The following is a 20,723-nucleotide window of genomic DNA, read 5'->3' as shown; positions in this document are numbered from 1 at the left end:
CGCGGTGTTATAGTTCAAAATTAAAAGGGGATTGGGCTAGTTCCCATTCTGCTAGCAAACCAGCCATCACTATACTCCTGTCACCCAGTGACAGGCATCCCTACCGTTTGCGCTGAAGCACTCCCAGCGTGGGAGGGGGAGGGCATAGGAGACCCACGCTAAAGCACTCCCTGCTGCAGGTAGTGCACTAAACTATACTACCTGCGTGTAGGAGATGACAGTAACATTTTCTAAAAAAGAACATGAGCAATAATTAAGAGCTATGAAATGTATGTTCTATAATTACTGTCCTTAGAAGGGAAGTAGGGGGCGCTGGAATACCGCTCTGAGTGTGCAAAGTGTTACACTCCAGTCAGCACTGCTAGCCCCGTTAATAGAACTGCATAAAGCGGAGTAGTTGTAAATCCGGTTTGTGCCAGGAAAACGGGGGAGCATTCAAGGCTCCTGATGCAAAACCCCTCATTAACTAAACATCTCTCCTGCTAGGCCGGAGAGGATTCATGGGAGCACTGATGTTGTTCTAGGCCTACAGCTCCCGGTATTCCCAGGCGGTCTCTATCCAAGTACTAACCAGGCCTGACCCTGCTTAGCTTCCGAGATCAGACAAGATCGGGCGTGTTCAGGGTGGTGAGGCCGTAAGCTGCTATGGCAGGGCGTGACGGTCATACAGCGCTACATTGGGGAGCTGCATTTGGTATAACGTTAAGGCTATTAGCCCTATGCTACAGACTAGCCAAAAGGGAAGCCTGCTCAGCTGCTGCAAGCACAGAGAGTACACACAAACTCCACACAGCAAGGGCCGCGGTGGGATCCGAGCCCACAACGTCAGCGCCATGTTATAGCGCAATGATAGCAGAACCGCGCTGCTCTATGTCCAGCAGGTCTGTTGTAGCTTGACTGTGCCTCAGCTGCGTACACTAGCTCGCCTTCTGAAAAGGGAAGACGCAGCGCTCCTGTTATGGAGAATGGCGGGCCTCCGCGCATTCTTAGCACTTGCTGCCTGGGGCACATAGGCTGTACTAATACAGGCAAGAGGGTGCGCGGTGCAATGGAGACTCTCCCACTATCATCGCACCACTTCTCAGCGGTGCAGCGTCTCCTCCTGTAACAAGAGGAGAGACATTGCAGGTACAGACAGGCCCACAGTAGCGGCGTCTAACGGGCGCGCGGGAGATCAACTCGGCGCCGGTGTTATTTGTGAGCACTGGCCCGGTGTATTACAGACAGTCGCTAAGCGGCTCCAAGTGCCCCCGTCAAAGCCGTCGCCGGAGCTTCTACATTACAAGCCCCGGCGCGGCTCAATTATTAGCTTGTCTGCTCCGCTAATGGCGGGCGTTTAGCGCGCCTACAGCGGCTACACCTCCTGTTCCCCATCTGGGGAGGAGGACCCGGACTGCGGACTGTCGGCGCTGCACTGCCTTTCAGGGGGGAGAGCCCGCCTCAACACTGAGCCACAGAGCTCAGTAACAAATGGCACCGCTGAAATGGCGGGCATTAACAGTGACCGCTAGCGGCATGTCACTGAGCCCAGCTAACTTCCACTGCTCCTGCTAATCAGGAGCAGTGGTCATACTTACGGACTGCTGCGGCCGGGATGCTGGGCTGAGGGGGCGGCGTGGAACCCGGACACATGCCGGTGTGAGCAGTGGCGGGTCCTCGCAGGGTCGGATGACTCCATTATGTGTGCCCCCTCCTTAGGGTCACCGGACACAGGCTGCAGTAGCCGTGTGGTGCCCTTCCCGGCGGCTCCCACGTAGCAGGCAGACTGCCACAGTAAGCAGCCTGCCTGTCCTCAGTGTTTGTAATAAAAGCTTAAATATAATTAAATGAGAAAGGCTGGAGACAGCCTGATGTGCGACCGGCTCTCTCGGGCACATTCTAAAAACTGGGGCTGATGGGGCATAGAGGGGGGAGGAGCCAGTCACACTTCTAGATTATTTAAAGTGCCAGGCTCTGCTCTACCACCGTCTATACCCCACTGTCTTGAACTCCAGTGTCCCCTAGTGGATGAAGGAGAAATGTGTAGTGTTTTTACTTACTTTGAAATAGTCGAACTTCAGGACTTGGCCTGAATGGCCACACAGGTTTCCTGGATGATGTGCCCCAACGCCTGGGCGGAAATAAGGGTCCCAAACTTAAGGTCTTCAAAAGACCGTCCGGTCGCCAGATAACGCAGGGTCGCCACCAACCTCTCCTCAGCCGGGACGGCCATCCTCATATTGGTGTCCTCCCGCTGGATGATGGGGGTCACCAGACGCAGCAACTCCTGGAATGTGGCGTCATCCATTCGCAGGAAGTTGCGAAAATCATCCTGGTTATTCTCCCTAAGCTCCATCAGCAGGGGCATATAGGAGCGACTCTCCCTCCTCATCAGCAACTCCTTGGTCCAGCAGGACCTCATCCTCCTCCGTCTATCCTGAACTCATTCACCTTTTAGCCTCAGATAGCCATAGGCTAGCAGAAGCTTATGGCGATACGAATCCATCAGAAAATAGAGAAATAACACTTTGTAAAAGGCAAGCCTTAAAACAAAGCAAAACACACTTGCAAAGTACAGCGTTCAGCAGGTAAACCTAGCCTCATTAGTCACTGAGCAGAGTGCGCAAAGATCCTAAAATGGCTGATTCCTATTATACCCACTTTATAATGGCCCTCCCCTAGGTGACATTCCCTCCCCTAGCTTACATTCCAGCAGATGAATCGTGTGTGTATGTGCTGAACACGATCAATCTTATACGATTTCAAATCGTTTTGATCAAATCTGATGGTCTTATGTGAAATCGTTGCATTTTCAAAACAAATCGTCCAGGATCTTAAGGGAATAATTTTCAAGGGAAATCGTACAACTCATCTTACCAACCTTTGAATCTCACCGTGTTATGGCCACCTTAAGGTAATGTGTTGTTTGCCTTATTTTTCATACAAAATGACATAAAATATGTTTGAAAGGCCTAAGGGGGTTAAAAAAAAAAAAAAGAAATCCTGAAGTAGTGATTATAATGTTGAAAGTGTAAATGTACCATTATTTGTATTTTATTTCTGTGTATGTAAAATATCTTATACTTACCAACTTCTCTCTTGTAGATTCATATGATCTGTCAGGGATTCCCCCTGCATTATGCTCTTAAGACGAGCCGCAACAAGAAGTGGTTACACTAACAGTAATTCCACACACACCAAATGTGGCAAACACACCCCTAGTGCGATCTTCTCACCCAATATTGGCACCTAACCCTCCCCCACCACAGAGACATGATAGGTACTGGCAAGAAATGGCCTCATTGCAAAAAGAAAAAAAAATCGATTTGCTCAGAACCCACGTGGCTTACAATAATACAATAAAATAGGCCACAGGCATAACAAAAACATATTGAAGATAAATACAAGGTTTTGCGCTAATGAGTAATAGCTGCTGAACACCTGGAAGGTATCCCCACCTTCCTAAATAGTAGGCAATATATATAGAGTTGGTGTCCGCGCTCTGGGGTCTGATGATGTTCTATAATCTACAATCCTAGTGTATTAGTTGAGATGTAAGGACCTAAATAAGTGAAAATAATGATAGGGTCTAGTGTATATATTATGTTTTAGTGGACCAATTGTCCGAGTCCTGCTTGTGCAATCCTGGTGTAAACCACCTGTATAATACTGTAGGATGGTTGTTGTTAGAAAATTATTTTCAGTGACATAAACTGGTTTGCTATAACTTTTGGCAGTGTGTTCATCTGTATGTATATCACAGCTCAGAATGATGGTATTAAAAGTTAATGGTACACTGTTCGTAATAAGGATGTGTTGCAGATGTATTCTCCCCTCTCCAATGGTCTCTGTACCAGGAAACTGCCACTCCACCTCAAGGATTCACAAAACAAACCAGACAAACCACAGTATCAGGTGTTGATAGGTACCTTGGTGCAAAAGATAGGTAGCATAAGGAACTTACGAAGCTCTCGGCATGCTCCCGCAGGTCCACCAATAGCACTTCCTTGTATGGCTGTTGAGTGTGGGTGTAAAGGGGCAGGGGACACAAGGTCCTACTTTTGTCTGGACAGAACACAAAACTATATGGAAAGGTTAAATACATTTATTCCTCTGTGCCCATGCCTGGTTGCGGCCATAAGGGTCTCAGAGTAGGAAATAAAGGGTACAGAAGCAGATCAATATGACATGCAATCTGACGATTAAAATATGTAAAGTAAAGTCTCTGTGGAAATAAGGTCCCAACGCGTTTCATCTCATGTGGGGACTTTTTCAAGGGTAGGTGAATTGTTGTTCCCAAATCGGGGTTTAAATACCTTGTAAGTAGCGCTAATTCCAACACCTGTCCATTACTTCGGTTTTCTGTTGTAGCTCCGCCCCCCGCATCATCCGCGGGAGCGCGATCTGTCCTGTGTTTCCGTGTACCCACGTGTTGTTCAGAGGGACTGCGCATGCTCCTTCCTCTTTGAGCAGACACGCTCTGACCTGATACTCTGTGCTTTTCTTCTCCTGCAGTTCGTCTGTTGTCATGTTGTCCAATGTGGTAATGGTGGAGACAATGTCTCCGACATGCGGGCGGCCATCTTTGGTGTGATTCTTTGTATGTATCCTCATACACTGTCTTCTGTTGTATTAATAATCACTTTGTCACTCAGTTTTTTTCTCCTTTCGTTCTTTTGCCAGTGAATTCTTGACACAATTGCTGCTAAAGTTCTTGGTCATAATGTGAACTAGTACATCTCCAGAATTGTATTTAATGTATTTTGGCAATGTATTTGAAATAATGCATAGTCTTGACTGTAAGTACAATATGATGTAGCTGGGATTTAATATCTAGTGACTATAATGCTGATCAACACATAATTCTTCTTTTTGCTACTTAAGTCATTGATTTTCTGTTTCCTGTTAATCTGTTTTATCTTATTTTTAATTGAAGTCTTTGCAATGCGGTCATCATATTTTATCAAGATCTATATTGGGTGTTATAAAATGCCTCTTCTAGTCAGTGTCCATGTTCTTTATGTTATGATACCATCGCCCAAAGAAACCTGGCACTGGTACCGCCTGAATGGTGTCTATGGGAAATAGAATCACAACCCATTCTTACGGGTCTATATTCAGACCTTCCGGTTGGAGGGTCTTCATCTCAAAGATCCACCGGCTTTCTATTCTGTCGATCCTACTTGAGTGATCCCCTCTCCAGTTGGGTTCTACTGATTCTATCCCAATGAATTTAAGGCCATCTGATTTCCCATTATGTATACTTCTAAAATGGTCTGATACACTATGCCCCACAAAGGCCTTATTAATGTTGTTAATATGCTCATTTATCCTTATTTTTAGGGGTCTGGTTGTTCTCCCTACATATTGAAGTTTACAAGGGCATTGTAGGACATAGATGATGTTACGACTGTCACATGTAATCATGCTCCTAATTTTATACACTTTCCCAGTATTTAGAGCGGTCAGTTGTTCTGTTGGTGCAGTACTATTGTATCGCAGTTGTTTGCAGGCCTTGCATCGCCCGCAGTGGTAAAAACCTGATTTCAATATCTGTTTATCTAAAGTGGATTGTTTGTGCAATTGCTTGCTTTTTATATGGTTCACCACTAATTTTTTCCCCAGGTCTGGTGCCTTCTTAAAGACCAGATCTGGTCGTGTCGTTAAAATGGTGTGCAGCCTCTCATCCATATGAAGTAAAGGCCAGTGTTTTTTTAAGATCTTCCTGACCTGACTGGCCGATTTTGTGTAGTTCGTTACAAAAAAGACTTTGTCAGTCTTCTTTTGTGTTGTTTTGTCCTTATATTCCAAGAGGGGAGCTCGGGGATTTACAAGTGATTGATTAAATGCCTTCTCTACCTTGTCCATATCATAATTTTTGTCTTTGAAGAGTTTTTTTAGGTCATTCCCTTGTTCAACAAAGTCCTCTACATTAGAGCAGTTTCTCCTAACTCGTGTGAACTGGCTGAGGGGTACACTATTCAGCCAACTAGGGTGATGGTTGCTGTCAGCTCTAATGTAGCTATTTACGTCTACTTTTTTGTAGTGTGTTTTCGTGTGTATCTGCCGATACAGAATTTAAGACATTGGAGCAATTGATAAAACAAAAATTGGATAGAGAGGAAGATTCCATCATTAAGATTAAGATGGTTATTTCTGAAAATCAATTTTAATAAGAAAATAGAAGCATTGCATTACAAAACTGATAATCCACCATTTATTAGATTATTTTTTCTTTAAAACAGTTTAATTAAATGAAATGCACAACCTTATTGTATATTACTCAATGTTCTTGAATGCTATTGTATTTTTCTATCACTACAGCATATCTTGAAACTGATAGTATTTTGTTGTACAGTATATATTTGTTTTAATTCTGTTTGCATAAATCGTGTTTGTGATTTTTTAATTTTAGGTATAATCTTGATGTGCACCTTAGTATGTGGTGTACAATATGTTTTCTATCTATTGTAATGTTTGTATTGATGCATATGCTTCAATAAGAAATAAAAAAAAACTTAAAATAAATTATTGTGACTATGTTGAATTTGTATCTTCTGTAGATGCTGGTGAGCATAGCAAGCCCCCATTGCATAAATAATATGGAACATCAACTGGGCCTCTTAAAGGATATTTAATACTGTATATACATTTACATAAAAAAACATTAAAATCTAATTTAATAAATGACAATTGATCACTTTTGGCAATTTGTCTGCAAATTTTATAGAGCCTCATTTAGCTTTGGGAATAGAGTAAGATATAGCAAACAACTGTGAGCCTGGACAAAACATGTTGCAATTACAAGGGATGCAAATACACTTTTTTTTCCATGTAGGGTTAAATATTGTCTGCTTTTGCATGTAGTCCACAAAAACTTCATAGCTTTATTTTCACACTGCAATTTAGATCCCATTTAGGACACACTCCTCCCACATCTAAATCTCTCTGCACATTTTAGCACCTGAAGTATGGTTCTACCAAGGTGCAGTTACTTGCTACATCTAAGTCTATTCCCAAAGCTAAATCGGGCCAATAGTTAAAATTAAGTGAAAGTTTTTTCCAAGAGCAGTGGGGGCGATTCAATTCAGCGCAATGTTGTTTAGTTTTAGTCGACTAAACAATATTTCCGTCATCGTGGGAATTCTGTAGTCCGGAATCAGTACTTCAATTCTCGGCAGGCTTTACTTTTTTTAGTCGCCTAATTATTGGTTCTCGGGTAGGAGACCAGGTGGTGAGTTCTCCTTCCCGCCTTGTTAGCGATGTCATAAAAGGCACATTTACAGAAAGGAGTCTCAGGTCTCAGCCATTTTGTCTGTTTTGTTGACAATAGCATTGGCAGCAGTGTTTTAGGCACAGCATATACTCTTGGAAGGAGCAGGACTATTTTTTTTTCAGTTTATTGATTAAGGTACATACAGTCAGGTCCATAAATATTGGGACATTGACAGAATTTTCAGATTTTGGCCTCTATTCACCACCACAATGGTTTTGAAATGAAACAAACAAGATGTGCTTTAACTGCAGACTTTCAGATTTAATTTGAGGGTAATTACATCCAAATCGGGTGAACAGTGTAGGAATTACAACAGTTTCAACATGTGCCTCCCACTTTTTAAGGGGCCAAAAGTAATGGGACTATCAACTCAAAAGCTATTTCATGGACAGGATTTGGGCTATTCCCTCGTTATTTCATTATCAATTAAGCAGGTAAAAGGTCTGGAGTTGATTCTAGGTGTGACATTTGCATTTGGAATCAGTTGCTGTCAACTCTCAATATGAGATCCAAAGAGCTGTCACTATCAGTGAAGCAAGCCATCATTAGGCTGAAAAATTAAAACAAACCCATCAGAGAGATTGCAAAAACATTAGGTGTGGCCAAATCAACTGTTTGGAACATTCTTAAAAAGAAAGAACGCAACGGAGAGCTCAGCAACACCAAAAGACCCGGAAGACCATGGAAAACAACTGTGGTGGATGACAAAAGAATTATATCCCTGGTGAAGAAAAACCCCTTCACAACAGTTGGCCAAATCAAGAACACTCTCCAGGAGGTAGATGTATATGTGTCAAAGTCAACAATCAAGAGAAGACTTCACAAGAGTGAATATAGAGGGTTCACCACAAGATGCAAACCATTGGTGAGCCACAAAAACAGGAAGACCAGATTAGAGTTTGCCAAACAACATCTAAAAAAGCCATTACAGTTCTGGAACAACATCCTATTGACAGATGAGACAAAGATCAACTTGTACCAGAGTGATGGGAAGAGAAGAGAAGGAAAGGAACTGCTCATGATCCAAAACATACCACCTCATCAGTGAAGCATGGTGGTGGTAGTGTCATGGCGTGGGCATGTATGGCTGCCAATGGAACTGGTTCCCTTGTATTTATTGATGATGTGACTGCTGACAAAAGCAGCAGAATGAATTCTGAAGTGTTTCGGGCAATATTATATGCTCATATTCAGTCAAATGCTTCAGAACTCATTGGACAGCGCTTCACAGTGCAGATGGACAATGACCCGAAGCATACAGCAAAAGCAACCAAAGAGTTTTTTAAGGCTAAAAAGTGGAATGTTATGCAATGGCCAAGTCAATCCCCTGACCTGAATCCGATTGAGCATGCATTTCACTTGATGAGGACAAAACTGAAGGGAAAATGCCCCAAGAACAAGCAGGAACTGAAGACATTTGCAGTAGAGGCCTGGCAGAGCATCACCAGGGATGAAACCCAGCGTCTGGTGATGTCTATGCGTTCCATACTTCAGGCTGTAATTGCAACAAAGTATTAAAAAGTGAAAATTAGATTTAGGATTATTTAGTTTGTCCCATTACTTTTGGCCCCTTAAAAAGTGGGAGGCACATATAGAAACCATTGTAATTCCTACACCGTTCACCTGATTTGGATGTAATTACCCTCAAATTAAATCTGAAAGTCTGCAGTTAAATCACATCTTGTTTCTTTCACTTCAAAGCCATTGTGGTGGTGAATAGAGGAAAAAATATGAAAATTCTGTCAATGTCCCAATATTTATGGACCTGACTGTAAGTGGAATGTGAAGTGGTTTTTTTTTTATGTTGTGTATTAGTGCATAGTGTACTCCTGCAACTTATATGTGCACAGAGGGTTGGTGTTTTGTATTGGCACACTGCTGCATTTGTTTTGTTTTTTTACACAAACTGTTTTTATTGAAAGAGGACCAAAGAAATCCAAGTAGAATACAGAGAAGAAAAAGAATGGAGCAGATACAATCAATGACAATAAATCATTCCAATTTGAATAATACAATTAGATTCACAATCTAATATAGATAGGTCTCAATATTACTAGACAATAAATCAATCAACAAAACAGAAGAGGGAAAAAAAAGAAAAAAATTATGAAATAAAGAATTAAATTAATAGATAATAAAAAATGAAGGAAGATCGGGGAAGGAAAATCTGAGGGAAAAAAGGGGGGGATTGAGCGGGTTGATAAAAAGAATACACAATCTAAAAGGGTTAATCCAATACCTCTTCAAAAATAATTCAAATATACATTAATTGCCTCCTAACAAAACATACCTGAAATCAGGGAAAAACAGATATAGAAACATTATGCGACCATTTAAACTTGGAGTATTGTGCGGAATCTTTGAACATCAGCCAGGGGAGCCAAACAGCAGTAGAGTCGGTAGGGTTACCATGAGAGAAAGATACTATGTCCTCCATGGCCATATAATAATCTATCCTTCTAAACCAGTCTTTGATGGAGGGAGGCGAATGCTGCATTTGTTTTATGTTCTGGTGCCAGACTTTATCTATTGTGTTTTTTTGGGGGGAGATGTTTATTATTTTTCAGTTGTTTGGACTTTTGTGTATGTGACAGGGGTCTGTTTGTTTGTAGCTTCTTTGTGAAATTGTTTGGCTTTGGCATGCTCAGGCTTATGTGATCAGGATGCCCTTTTTTTTTTAAAGGATATTTACTGTAATTAATGGGGTGTGTTGCATTTGACCAGATGCTGGCTTGTATGTTTTATCTTTTCTCTGCATCAAATCTCATGTGCATACGTTAGCAACATGAGGGATATGTACCTTTTCTTCCAAGTACTTCTGCTTTGTTTAAAAAATTAACAAATGTGTGGCATGTTTACTTGGTAGCTGTGTTTTGAAGATGCCTATGTTGAGTTTAGAGGAATAATTCTTTCTCCTGCTTGTGTATCTTTTTAAGGCACATATAACCATTGTAAAGTCCTCTTGTTTAGGTTTATAGAAATTCTGTTTGGAGTGTGTGTGTACATAGGCTTTACATTAGTCTGTATAAATTTATATTTATGTGCTTTTATTTATGCAACTTAAACTTATATTTATATATACATTTTAGATCTAAAAGCACATAAATATAAAATATATACAGAATATGTACACATTTTAATCAATTTAGTTAGTTTTGGCAGGCTGGAGCTAAATTTACACTCGTCAGTCACCACACAGAACGGAAGGAGACAATTGGAAAACTTTAGTAAGAGCATGACTGAGCATGTGCAGCAGAAAATAGAAGGTTGTTTTTGGAGTGCTGAAAACAATGGCCCTCATTCAGAGCCGCTCGTTAGCGGCAGTACGCTCGTTCCGAGCGATGTTTGCACATCTGCGCATGCGTACGCTTTTTAGTACGCATGCGCGAACCAGTCAGTGCGGCCGAAAATCGTTTGTACGCTATATAGCGAGTGCCTGCTATTTTGAGTGACAGAATGAGGCGTATGTGGGTGGTAACAGGGGAAGGTGCTTGAAAATGGGGAGTGGAGATCCGAACGCAGGCGTGCTTAAAGGTCAAAACGGGCGTTTTATGGGTGTGTATATTTAAAACAGCAGCGTCAATGACCACGTCACTGGGTTATTTTAGAGCCAGAACTGCTCGCAAATTTGTGGTAGCAAACACCAACCACAAGAATAGCGAGCAGTTCATACGCTGGTCGATGTACTCGATTAATCTAATAAATAGCGGACATGACGTATGGTGCGAGCGGCCAGGGGGCGTTTTTAACAAATAAACGAGCGTATGTTTTGCTCGTTCGTTCAGACTTAGAGGTGTGAACAGACTGCAATGTGCGTACGGATCATTTGAATAGCCACCCCTTGTTTTTAAACGAACGACCGCAAATAGCGAACGGCTCTGAATGAGGGCCAATGTCTTTTGCAAATTTGCAGGAACAGCAGATTAACAAAGCCACTATTCCTGCTTAAAAAAATGTTGATTAGCTGTCAAAAAATAATAATTGTTAAAAATTCTTGACGATGTTGCCCGATAATATTCGGTGTAACAGTAACTCTTGCTGAATAGTGCCCTTTCTCTCTTTCTATACATTTGAGCCACTGCTTGTGGCTGGGAGCCAAGACTAAAATCTAAATATAGGATGCCAAGATGTTGGCTCTGTGATTGATTTTTAGATGATATCCTACATTTTATTTTAAACAAATGGGGCTGTACCGGTCTATGGCTGTATCCACTAGTGGGATACTCATGTGTTCTGATTATTTTTAATTTTGTCTTAGTCTGCCATTTATTTTGTAGATCTGTGCAAATTCTAAAGTGTGTGTTTATATAGGTATATATAAATATATTTATGTTGTTTGAATATTTGTATATATATGTATTTATGTATGTACAGTACCAGTCAAAAGTTTGGACTACCTTCTCATTCAATGGTTTTTGTTTATTTAATTTATTTTCAACATAGTAGATTAATACTGAAGACATTACAACTATGAAAGAACACATATGGAATTATGTTGTAAAGAAAAAAGTGTTATACAAATCAAAATATGTTTTATATTCCTCAAAGTAGCCCCCTTTTGCTTGGATGACAGCTTTGCACACTCTTGGCATTCTCTCAGTTTCATGAGGTAGTCTCCTGGAATGGTTTTCCAACAGTCTTGAAGGAGTTCCCAGAGGCGCTTGTTGGCTGCTTTTCCTTCACTCTGCGTCCAACTCATCCCACACCAGCTCAATTGGGTTTAGTTTGGGTGATTGTGGAGGCCAGGTCATCTGATGCAGCACTCCATCACTTTCCTTCTTGGTCAAGTAGCCCTTACATAACCTGGAGGTGTGTTTGGGGTCATTGTCTTGTTGAAAAACAAATGTTGGTCTCAGTAAGCGCAAACCAGATGGGATGGCATGGCGCTGCAGAATGCTGTGGTAGCCATGCTAGTTAAGTGTGGATTGAATTTTGAATAAATCACCAACAGTGTCACCAGCAAAGCACCCCCACACCTCCTCTTCCATGCTTCACAGTGGGAACCACACATGCAGAAACCATCCGCTCACCTTCTCTGTGTCTCACGAAGACACGGTGGTTGGAACCAAAAATCTCGAATTTGGACTCATCAGACCAAAGTACAGATTTCCACTGGTCTAATGTCCATTCCATGTATTTCTTGGCCCAAACAATTCTCTTCTTTTTGTTGTTCATCCTCAGTAGTGGCTTCTTCGCAGAAATACGACCATGAAGGCCTGATTCACGCAGTCTCCTCTGAATAGTTGATGTTGAGATTTATCTGCTACTTGAACTCTGTGAAGACTTTATGTGGTCTCTAATCTGAGGTGCTGTTAAGTAGCGGTTTCTGAGGCTGGTAACTCTAATGAACTTATCCTCTGCAGCAGAGGTAACTCTTGGTCTTCATTTCCTGGGGCGGTCCTCATGAGTCAGTTTCATAATAGCGTTTGATGGTTTTTGCAACTGCACTTGAGGATACATTCAAAGTTCTTGAAATTTTCCGTATCGACTGACCTTCATGTCTTAAAGTAATGATGGACTGTCGTTTCTCTTTACGAAGTTGAGTAGTTGGTGTCATAATATGGATTACAACAGTAGTGAAATAGTTGTGTCCACTGTGTGCTAACTCTACCTCTGCACAACACAACTGATGGTCTCAAACACATTAAAAAGGCAAAATTCCACAGATTGACTCTTGTCAAGGCACACCTGTTAATTCAAAACCATTCCAGGAGACTACCTCATGAAGCTGATTGAGAGAATGCCAAGAGTGTGCAAAGCTGTCATCAAAGCAAAAGGGGGCTACTTTGAGGAATCTAAAATATAAAACATATTATGACTTGTTTAACACTTTTTTGTTTACAACATAATTCCATATGTGTTCTTTCATAGTTTTAATGTCTTCAGTATTAATCTATGTTGAAAATAATTTAAATAAACAAAAACCATTGCATGAGAAGGTGTGTCCAAACTTTTGACTGGTACTGTATGTTTTTGACATTTTTTTCAGATTTGTATGTTAATAAGATAGTTCGTGAATTTTACTTTCAATTGTTTTTTTTATTTAATTTTATCAGTCTACTCAACCACTTTAGGACAATAACAAGATAGCAGTGACACAGCCAGTAGGGGTTAAGAATGAGTGCAGCCTCCCTCTGATCAAATTTATGGAAAAAATATTTTGTTCAAAAGTAAAATCGCAAAAAAAAAATATGTCAATGAAAATTCTAAGGAAGAGACCTCTGAGGCTGATGAAGTATCAGTCTCTCGTGCTCCACGTTTCAGTGAAGTTGAAAATGATGCCTTAGTCACAGCAGTGTTACAACAATAAGATGTTTTATATGGCAGGTTGGCCCCTTTAACAACTCATCACATAAATTGCAAAATTTGGCACAACACTGTAAAATTTGTGAGTTCACATGGAGTGCATTTAATGAGCACCGAAACATGTAAAAGAAAAAAAAAAAAAAAGGTTTTAGGATTGCAAAAAAATAACTAAAGACAAGATGGCTAGAGTACTACGATACACAAAGGGAACAGGTGGAGGTTCACCTATTCAAGTACATTTTAAAAATGGAAGGAGAAAATGCGGGCCCATTTAAGACATATCGTAGTTGATGGCTTAACCGGTGGAGTTGATACACTGAAGTCTTCTACTTTGATTCAACAAGGTAATGTTAGACATTTAAAAATATATATATATATTTAGTTGTTACTAATAAACGGAAAAACATTTTTTTCATTTTAATTTGCAGACAGAATTCCGCTGTCACCAACTGATAACACTGAAATTATCGATGTCTACGACTAATATAATCCAACCACAACAGGCAGGGACATCATCCTCAATGCTAAACCCCCCCCATGCATATGGAATAAAAAATGGGTTGACTTGTCAAGCCAACGAACACTGGCCAAAGGTGGGTTTAGTAATATTTTTTTAGTAATTGTTTTAATATGAATAAATGTTATGTTTCTAATGATTATTTTACTAGATGTAGGTGTTGCAAGTGCAATCCGAAAACCTGCAGCCACTGTTCCCATGTCTTGAACCACACCACAAATTGGTAAGTTTTGTTTTTTTAAGTTGCAGATTTGACCTACAGTAGTTCTTGGGCAAAGTTGCGACTACAAATGGCAGTGGTTGTCAGGGAGAGGCAGTGGGTGGTAGTGTTATACAATAAGTGACAGGCTGAGGTGTAGTGTTGACAGGCTGAGGTGTCGGGAGTCAGGGAGTACGAGATGGTAGTGATAATTAATGTTTCTGGTGTGGCTGTGGCTGACAGTTAATATAGGAGGCAGAGGCTGACTGATTATTGTTGAGTCATGGTGAAAGTAATTGATGTACAATTATGTGTAGGCAAACAAACTTGTTAATGATGTACTTTAAAAGCAAGAACAGATAGAACTCTATCTGTTCTTGCTTTCCAAAGCCCAAAGTATGGAGGTGTTAAAGAAGGAAGGATGGTGAAATTAATGAAAAGTTTTTTGTTTTGTTTTTTAATACAGAGCCACTAAAATAGTCTTAACTGCTGTTGAGTAGCCCAAAGGCAGTTTTTTATTCCATTTAAAAGGCCATAATTTTTCCCCATTCACTTCAGTTTTATTCCAGTTTATCTAAATGACCATAATAAAATGCTCTGCTATTGAAGAGACTTGTGTATTTAAAAAAAAAAAAAAAAAACACCTTATTTATGGCCAAATATTCTACTATATTATATCTGAGTTATGGCATTTATATTAGGGATTGTGGCCTTTAGACATCACACATTTTGCAGTTGCTGGAACCTTAGATCGAATGGGGCCCTGATGATCCCACCTCAGGCGGTAAATTACATTTTTGAACGGTTACCAAAGGATGTTACATATGTTGCTGTAAAAAATAGTCTTACAAATGGGAGCTTGAATATTTCTTTTGATGTTAACAATAAGAATGTCATAATTTTGACAGTAAACAAATTTAAATGATTCATAATTAAATGATACTAGTTATTGGCATTGTTTTGGTTTTGTATGTTTTTTTAATAGCTTCATCAAACCCAGCTACAAATGCTGCTGCTTTAACAAACGTAATCATAAATTAAGAGGGAAGTCCAGGAACAGACAATTTTGTCCCTCCTGGTATGGGTCATGTTGGGAGGTGTTCCACCATTGGATTTTTTTATCTAGACAGACTTACATTTTCAGTTTTTATAAACACTTTTGCCTGGAATGTTTCCAGGAAATCTAAACATTTTAAAGTGGAAACACTGTGCCAGGCATTTGCTCTAGGCCGGGTGCCATGTCCCCACACTACATCCTGTTGTGCAGAATGTACTTCATTCATATATTTTTCTTAAAATCAGATCTTTTTTTTTTATTATTTTCTAAGTACTATATAGTAGAGCATTAAAAAGGATCATAAAACCTGGCGACCCCTCACTGCGCCCATAGAAAGGCCTTTACCGCCTCCCCAAGTGATTTATCTCAGTTACTTCGCCCATACTGTATAAGCGAAAGCTCCCCATACATTATCCATAGTAGCAACCTCTCCTACTACATGTTCTCTCCTGTTGTTTGTACAGATATTACAGGGCAGTATACACCATATACTCTTAACGCCAGATACATCTATTCCCAGTGCCTGCCTCAGCTGCCGCCCTGACCTTGACTACAGAGGAGGACGGAACAAGCGACGTGCGTTGCGTGCCGAAACACCCAGCTTGCCCGCGATACACTGAGATGAGAAAGGCGCAATAGCGGCAGCCGGGAATTGTAGTTGGGGTATCTGACATCACCAAAGCGGTTAGAGAGACAGAGCGAGCGCAAAAACTACACGTCCCGGCATGCACCGGCACTTCCGCCATACTGACAAGTTCCGCCGCTCTAGCGGAAGCTCATCCTCGGGGAGTTTGGAGGTTATACAGCGGCTGTTGTGTGCCTGGTGCCAGACTTGTATTCCGGTCTGCAGCCATGCTCGGTCAGTGTGTTCGCCGCTTCGCCACCTCTGCCATTCGCCGTGGCCACTACGAGGAAGGCCCGGGCAAGGTAACAGAGGAGAGGGTCTGCTTCTCCGGCTTCTCGTGTTACACTGGAACCTGCTCCATATGCCGCATGTCCCGTCTATGGGCTTCTGTAGCGGCATCGTACATTCTGTAACTGGTATAAATGATGAGAACATATCAGTATGAGGTGACCTGTGATACTGTAAACGCTTTCTGATGTACCAGTCATCTAGTAATTGCTGTTTATATAAAATATTAATTAGTGTATGTTCAATTAACAAAGCTGCAATATTAACCTTTCCTCTATTTCCCCTGTGTCTCTTGCAGAACCTGCCATTTTCCATTGAGAACAAGTGGAAGCTCCTTGCCCTTATGACTGCTTTCTTTGGCACTGGATTCACCTTTCCCTTTATTATTGTCAGACATCAGCTGCTGAAAAAATGAAAAACTTAGAAAGAAAAACTTGAAGGTATTTGGTTCCTATGATGTCTGTGGGGAGAGGGTGGTGTGACAAGCAGTCAGGCAATGTAAGGGCAGACTAGATGGGCCAAGTGGTGCTTATCTGCAGTCAAAGTCTATGGTCCGTATTCATTTAGATTCGTACATGTGATACTTCTTCGCGTGCTGGACTTTTCGCCTATATCGTGTGTTTTGGGTGTGGAAACTTTTCGCGCGATTCCTCGTATTCAATTTGAACGAACGTGAAAAACGGCACCTGGCGAAACTTGAACAGGTGGAAAGTCCTCTCCAAAATGGGGTAATCTGTCTGATACCCCCCAACAGATGCGCTGACATGGGGGATCACTGTGGAAACCCCCGAATAGGCCTGCTGAAGGTATTTGGGGTATTTAAATGGTCTCAGTAGGTGCTGTTTTACGTATTTGAATAAGGAGTGAAGAATAGCATTTAGTATTTTTTGGGGGGGTGAAAATAGGTAGTCCCATCAAATTTTGGGCACCTAAAAATGGGGGGTAGCATATTTTAAAGTTGCTAAAGTAAAGATTTAAATCAAAAAAAAAAAAACCTGCCGCAAATATTTGCAAACTTAAAAACACCTGGGGCATACTTGGGGACCCCCCTGGAGTATATTTTGCTAGTTTTTAAGTGTCTCCCCGCGCCCCCTAAATTAAAGTGTGTTTTTTGGGTGTTTGGAAGGATTTTTTTAAAGGTTTTTTTGTTTTTTGGACAGTTTATCTTAGGGGGATTGTTTTAAGCCTGCACGGGGGTTCCCGCAACGTTGCACCCCAAAACTGCACTTTTTTTCCGCCTGCTATTCATAGGTGAAACTTTTTCGCCAGGTCCATTGCATTGACTTTCCGCATCGGCGAAAAGTATTTGAAATTGAATACGGCGAAACTTTTCCGCCTGGTGAAATGACATCGCAGAAACTGACTTTTCGCTCCAAATTGAATATGGGCCTATGTATAAATGTATGGACGTGGATAGATCCCTTTCAGTTTTTGTTCCCTGATGTCATCAGTTACTGTCCAATGTCCTTCCCTACTATCCACTTGGACATAGAGGGGGGGATATAAACCTGTGGCGAGCGGACAAGTTTTTTTTTTTTTTTTTGGTGGATTGTACGCTCCATGTCACTTCCAGGTACTAATGCTGAAGGAAATCTACCTTTCTGTAAATGTACACCCCAGTGCAGAGGAAATGTTGTGCAGACTTCTTTCAGTTTGTGTTGGTGGTAAGGTACAGTCATATTTAATAATTTAAAAGGGGAATTTATATTCCATAATTTAGAATGGGAATAATTTAGTTGGAAAATGGCATCTATTGTTCACAAAATAAAAGGTATTTAATTCAATATGTAAACAAAAGATCTATCTAGAGCAGGGGGTAATAAATAAAATATATATATATATATAATTTTTATTTATTTTTTTCTTCTTAAATGTAGAAGTCTAACATTTAGTGTTCACTCTAGCTCCGGCGGCAGGCAGGGCGCCGGAGCTAGAGAGGGCAACCTTGTGCGTGCGCCCGAAAAGGGTGGTGTGGTCAAGAAAAGGGGGCGTGTCTGTAAGACTCGTCCCCTTTTCGTCATACTTGGGGGCGTGCCCGGCACTTACGGACACGCCGGTCAGCCCCCAAGCGCTGCAGAAAGGGAGAATAGATGCCGGGCGCATGCGCCCGGCGTCTATTCTCCGGCGGTGACCGGGTCACCGCACGTTTCTCCACCCGAGGGACACTGCGTCCCACGGGTGAGGACGCCACCCGCAGGCTGTGAGGGTAGGGCGCTTTTTGCCCTCCTCCTGGAGGGCAGGGTGCTTTTTGCCCTCCAGAAGGAGAGCACGGCGCCGCGCTCCGCTAAAACAGCCTAGCGGGAACGCTAACATTCTTACCTTGAACAATTATCACAGAAAGGGAAAAAAAATCTTGTTATGGTGCAAACTACCTACAGTCATTAAGGTGTTACATTCCTTTTTATATTTACTATTTTACACTTATCAAATATTTGTTTTTGATCAGTTTTGCCCTTAGCACATAGGCTAGCAGTGCTGTAATCCACATGTTATACTTGCATTGTTCCTCACACAATTTAGCTCATGGACTGTTTGGCAGATAAGACTATGTGGGTCATTCAGACCCGCTCGCGAGCGCAGGACGATGTTACCCCAATGCGCATGCGCACCACGGAGGGAGCTCCGTCTCGCACCAAAGGGGGCGTGCTGTCGATGGTGACTGACAGCACGCCCCCTTTGGTGGACGTGCCGGGGGCGTGGCTGCCAGACGGAGGCGTTCCCATGGGAACGCCTACCGTCTGGGTCCGGCTCCACTGACATCACTAGTGATGTCAGTGGGAGTGATTTTGGCTCTGATAGAGCCAAAATCAATCCAGGGCTTGCGGTCACCGAGACCCTACCGCAGGGTCTCGTCGCAAGCCCAATGGTCGCGATGGTCTTGACCATCGCAACCATCTTTTTGGCCGCTCGCATATGCTGGGGGTGGTCACCCACAGCTATGCGATCGGCCAGGAGGCCGCTCCAATTTTAGGATGGAGGGCACTGATTCAGAGCGAGCGCTCTGGTCAGAGCGTCCGGCTCTGAATCAGGCCCTATGTCCAGAGCACATGTGTATTGGTGGACATGGAACCTTGGTATGTTTGGGTCTTTTGAAAGTAAGAATGATTCAGCACACTGCTAATGGTTCTCATTAAATTCTAATTTAGTTGCCAATCCTTCAGCAGGCCTGGTGCGTGTGTTCTGTGTCATTAAAGGATTTAGAGGGGTATTCAATATGAAACGTTACCTTCACTGTCGAAGTTAACGTTTCATATCGGAGTTTTTACCTGCGTTAAAGTATCGGGCGCGCTCCCGCTTATACCTGTATTCAATATAAAATTAACGAAAACGGGAAACTCCGAAGTTGGATTTGCGTAAAGTTACGAATTTTTCCTTAAAAAAATTGTAAGACCCCCTAAAGTAGTAAAAAATGGGGGAACACTATGGGTACCCCCGTTTTAGCCTTTAATTGAAAGTCGGAGTTTTAAATAGCCGCAGCAGGTGTTTTTTCCCGACATTGAAGTGTTGCAGAAGAGCACTTAGGTTCTTTTTTTTTTCGTTTTTTTTAAGTGGTCCCATCAAATTTGGGGTACATGAAAATGGGTACTAGCATATTTTGATGTCCCTAAAGTAAGTTTTTAAAAATTCTGCATTTGTGCACCTGCCGCTATAATTCTATTCTAGGAAACATCTGCCGCATACTTGCCGAATTTCCCTGAACCTATTTCCCTATTCTTAAACAATTTTTTCCCATTTTTTTTTTTTTTTACCCCAATTTTTAAATACATTTTTTGGGGTGTCCCTATTTTTTTTTTTTTAACTTTTTTTGACAGTTCTTTTTTTAAATGTCATTCCCAGTGGTGCAGGCTATTTTTTTTTAAGCCTAAACCCCAATTCTGCACTTTTTTTCGACACCTATTCAAAGGTGAAAAGTTATCCCCGTTTTTTATCAAACACTTTTCATAACTGCGATAAGTCTTTGAAATTGAATACGGTGTAAAAGTAAAACCTGCGATAATGACGTCATACCTCCGATATTAACGCAAAAACTATGTTATCGCTCCCATATTGAATACCCCTGTTAATGTCTTTTCACAGGACTTGCCACCATGAATGGAAATTAGCCATATTGAAGGATTGAACGAAAGTGACTGTCTATAAGGGATGCTCCTTTAAATGATACACCTCTTAAAATATATATTTTTTAATTTTTCTTTAAATATTTGAGTGCTGTATTGTGCATATGATGATAAAGTAACAGTATGATATTCCATGACACTGTAAACGCTTTCTGATGCACACACATAAATATATTGTGATTTGCTTAATTTAGCTATTTATTTTTAAGGTAATATAGTTAATGTGTTTCTGTCATCCTTTTTTTTCTTTTAATATTTATTACTTTATATTTTTCTTTAGGTGCAGTGGACCGTCTGACGCTATTCTGTATTTTCCTACCATGCCAGACATGGATTGTAAATAAACAGTTATACGTGA

The 20,723-nt window shown here is 41.3% G+C and overlaps 1 protein-coding gene, 2 non-coding genes and 1 pseudogene across 3 annotated transcripts; 3 read left to right on the top strand and 1 right to left on the bottom strand.

Annotated features, from left to right (window-relative positions):
• Positions 1 to 523: 523 nt before the first annotated feature.
• Positions 524 to 641, bottom strand: LOC148474960 (5S ribosomal RNA; annotated as a pseudogene).
• A 15,429-nt stretch (positions 642 to 16,070) lies between these two features.
• COX7C (cytochrome c oxidase subunit 7C) lies at positions 16,071 to 20,723 on the top strand. The gene is made up of 3 exons (XM_088457914.1): positions 16,071 to 16,261; positions 16,546 to 16,687; positions 20,646 to 20,723. The coding sequence occupies exons 1-2, from the start codon at positions 16,187 to 16,189 to the stop codon at positions 16,660 to 16,662; spliced, it is 192 nt and encodes a 63-aa protein (XP_088314040.1). The 5' UTR covers positions 16,071 to 16,186; the 3' UTR covers positions 16,663 to 16,687; positions 20,646 to 20,723.
• LOC148474959 (small nucleolar RNA Z39) lies at positions 16,376 to 16,439 on the top strand. The gene has a single exon (XR_015872810.1). It is a non-coding gene; the product is annotated as a small nucleolar RNA Z39 (small nucleolar RNA).
• LOC148474958 (small nucleolar RNA Z39) lies at positions 20,464 to 20,525 on the top strand. The gene has a single exon (XR_015872811.1). It is a non-coding gene; the product is annotated as a small nucleolar RNA Z39 (small nucleolar RNA).

This window comes from Taudactylus pleione, unplaced genomic scaffold (assembly GCF_031769625.1).
Source record: "Taudactylus pleione unplaced genomic scaffold, aTauple2 ptg000792l, whole genome shotgun sequence".
In the NCBI taxonomy this organism is placed as follows: Eukaryota; Metazoa; Chordata; class Amphibia; order Anura; family Myobatrachidae; genus Taudactylus; species Taudactylus pleione.
Note: the sequence above shows the minus strand (reverse complement) of the source record. Positions and strands in the feature narration are given on the sequence as shown.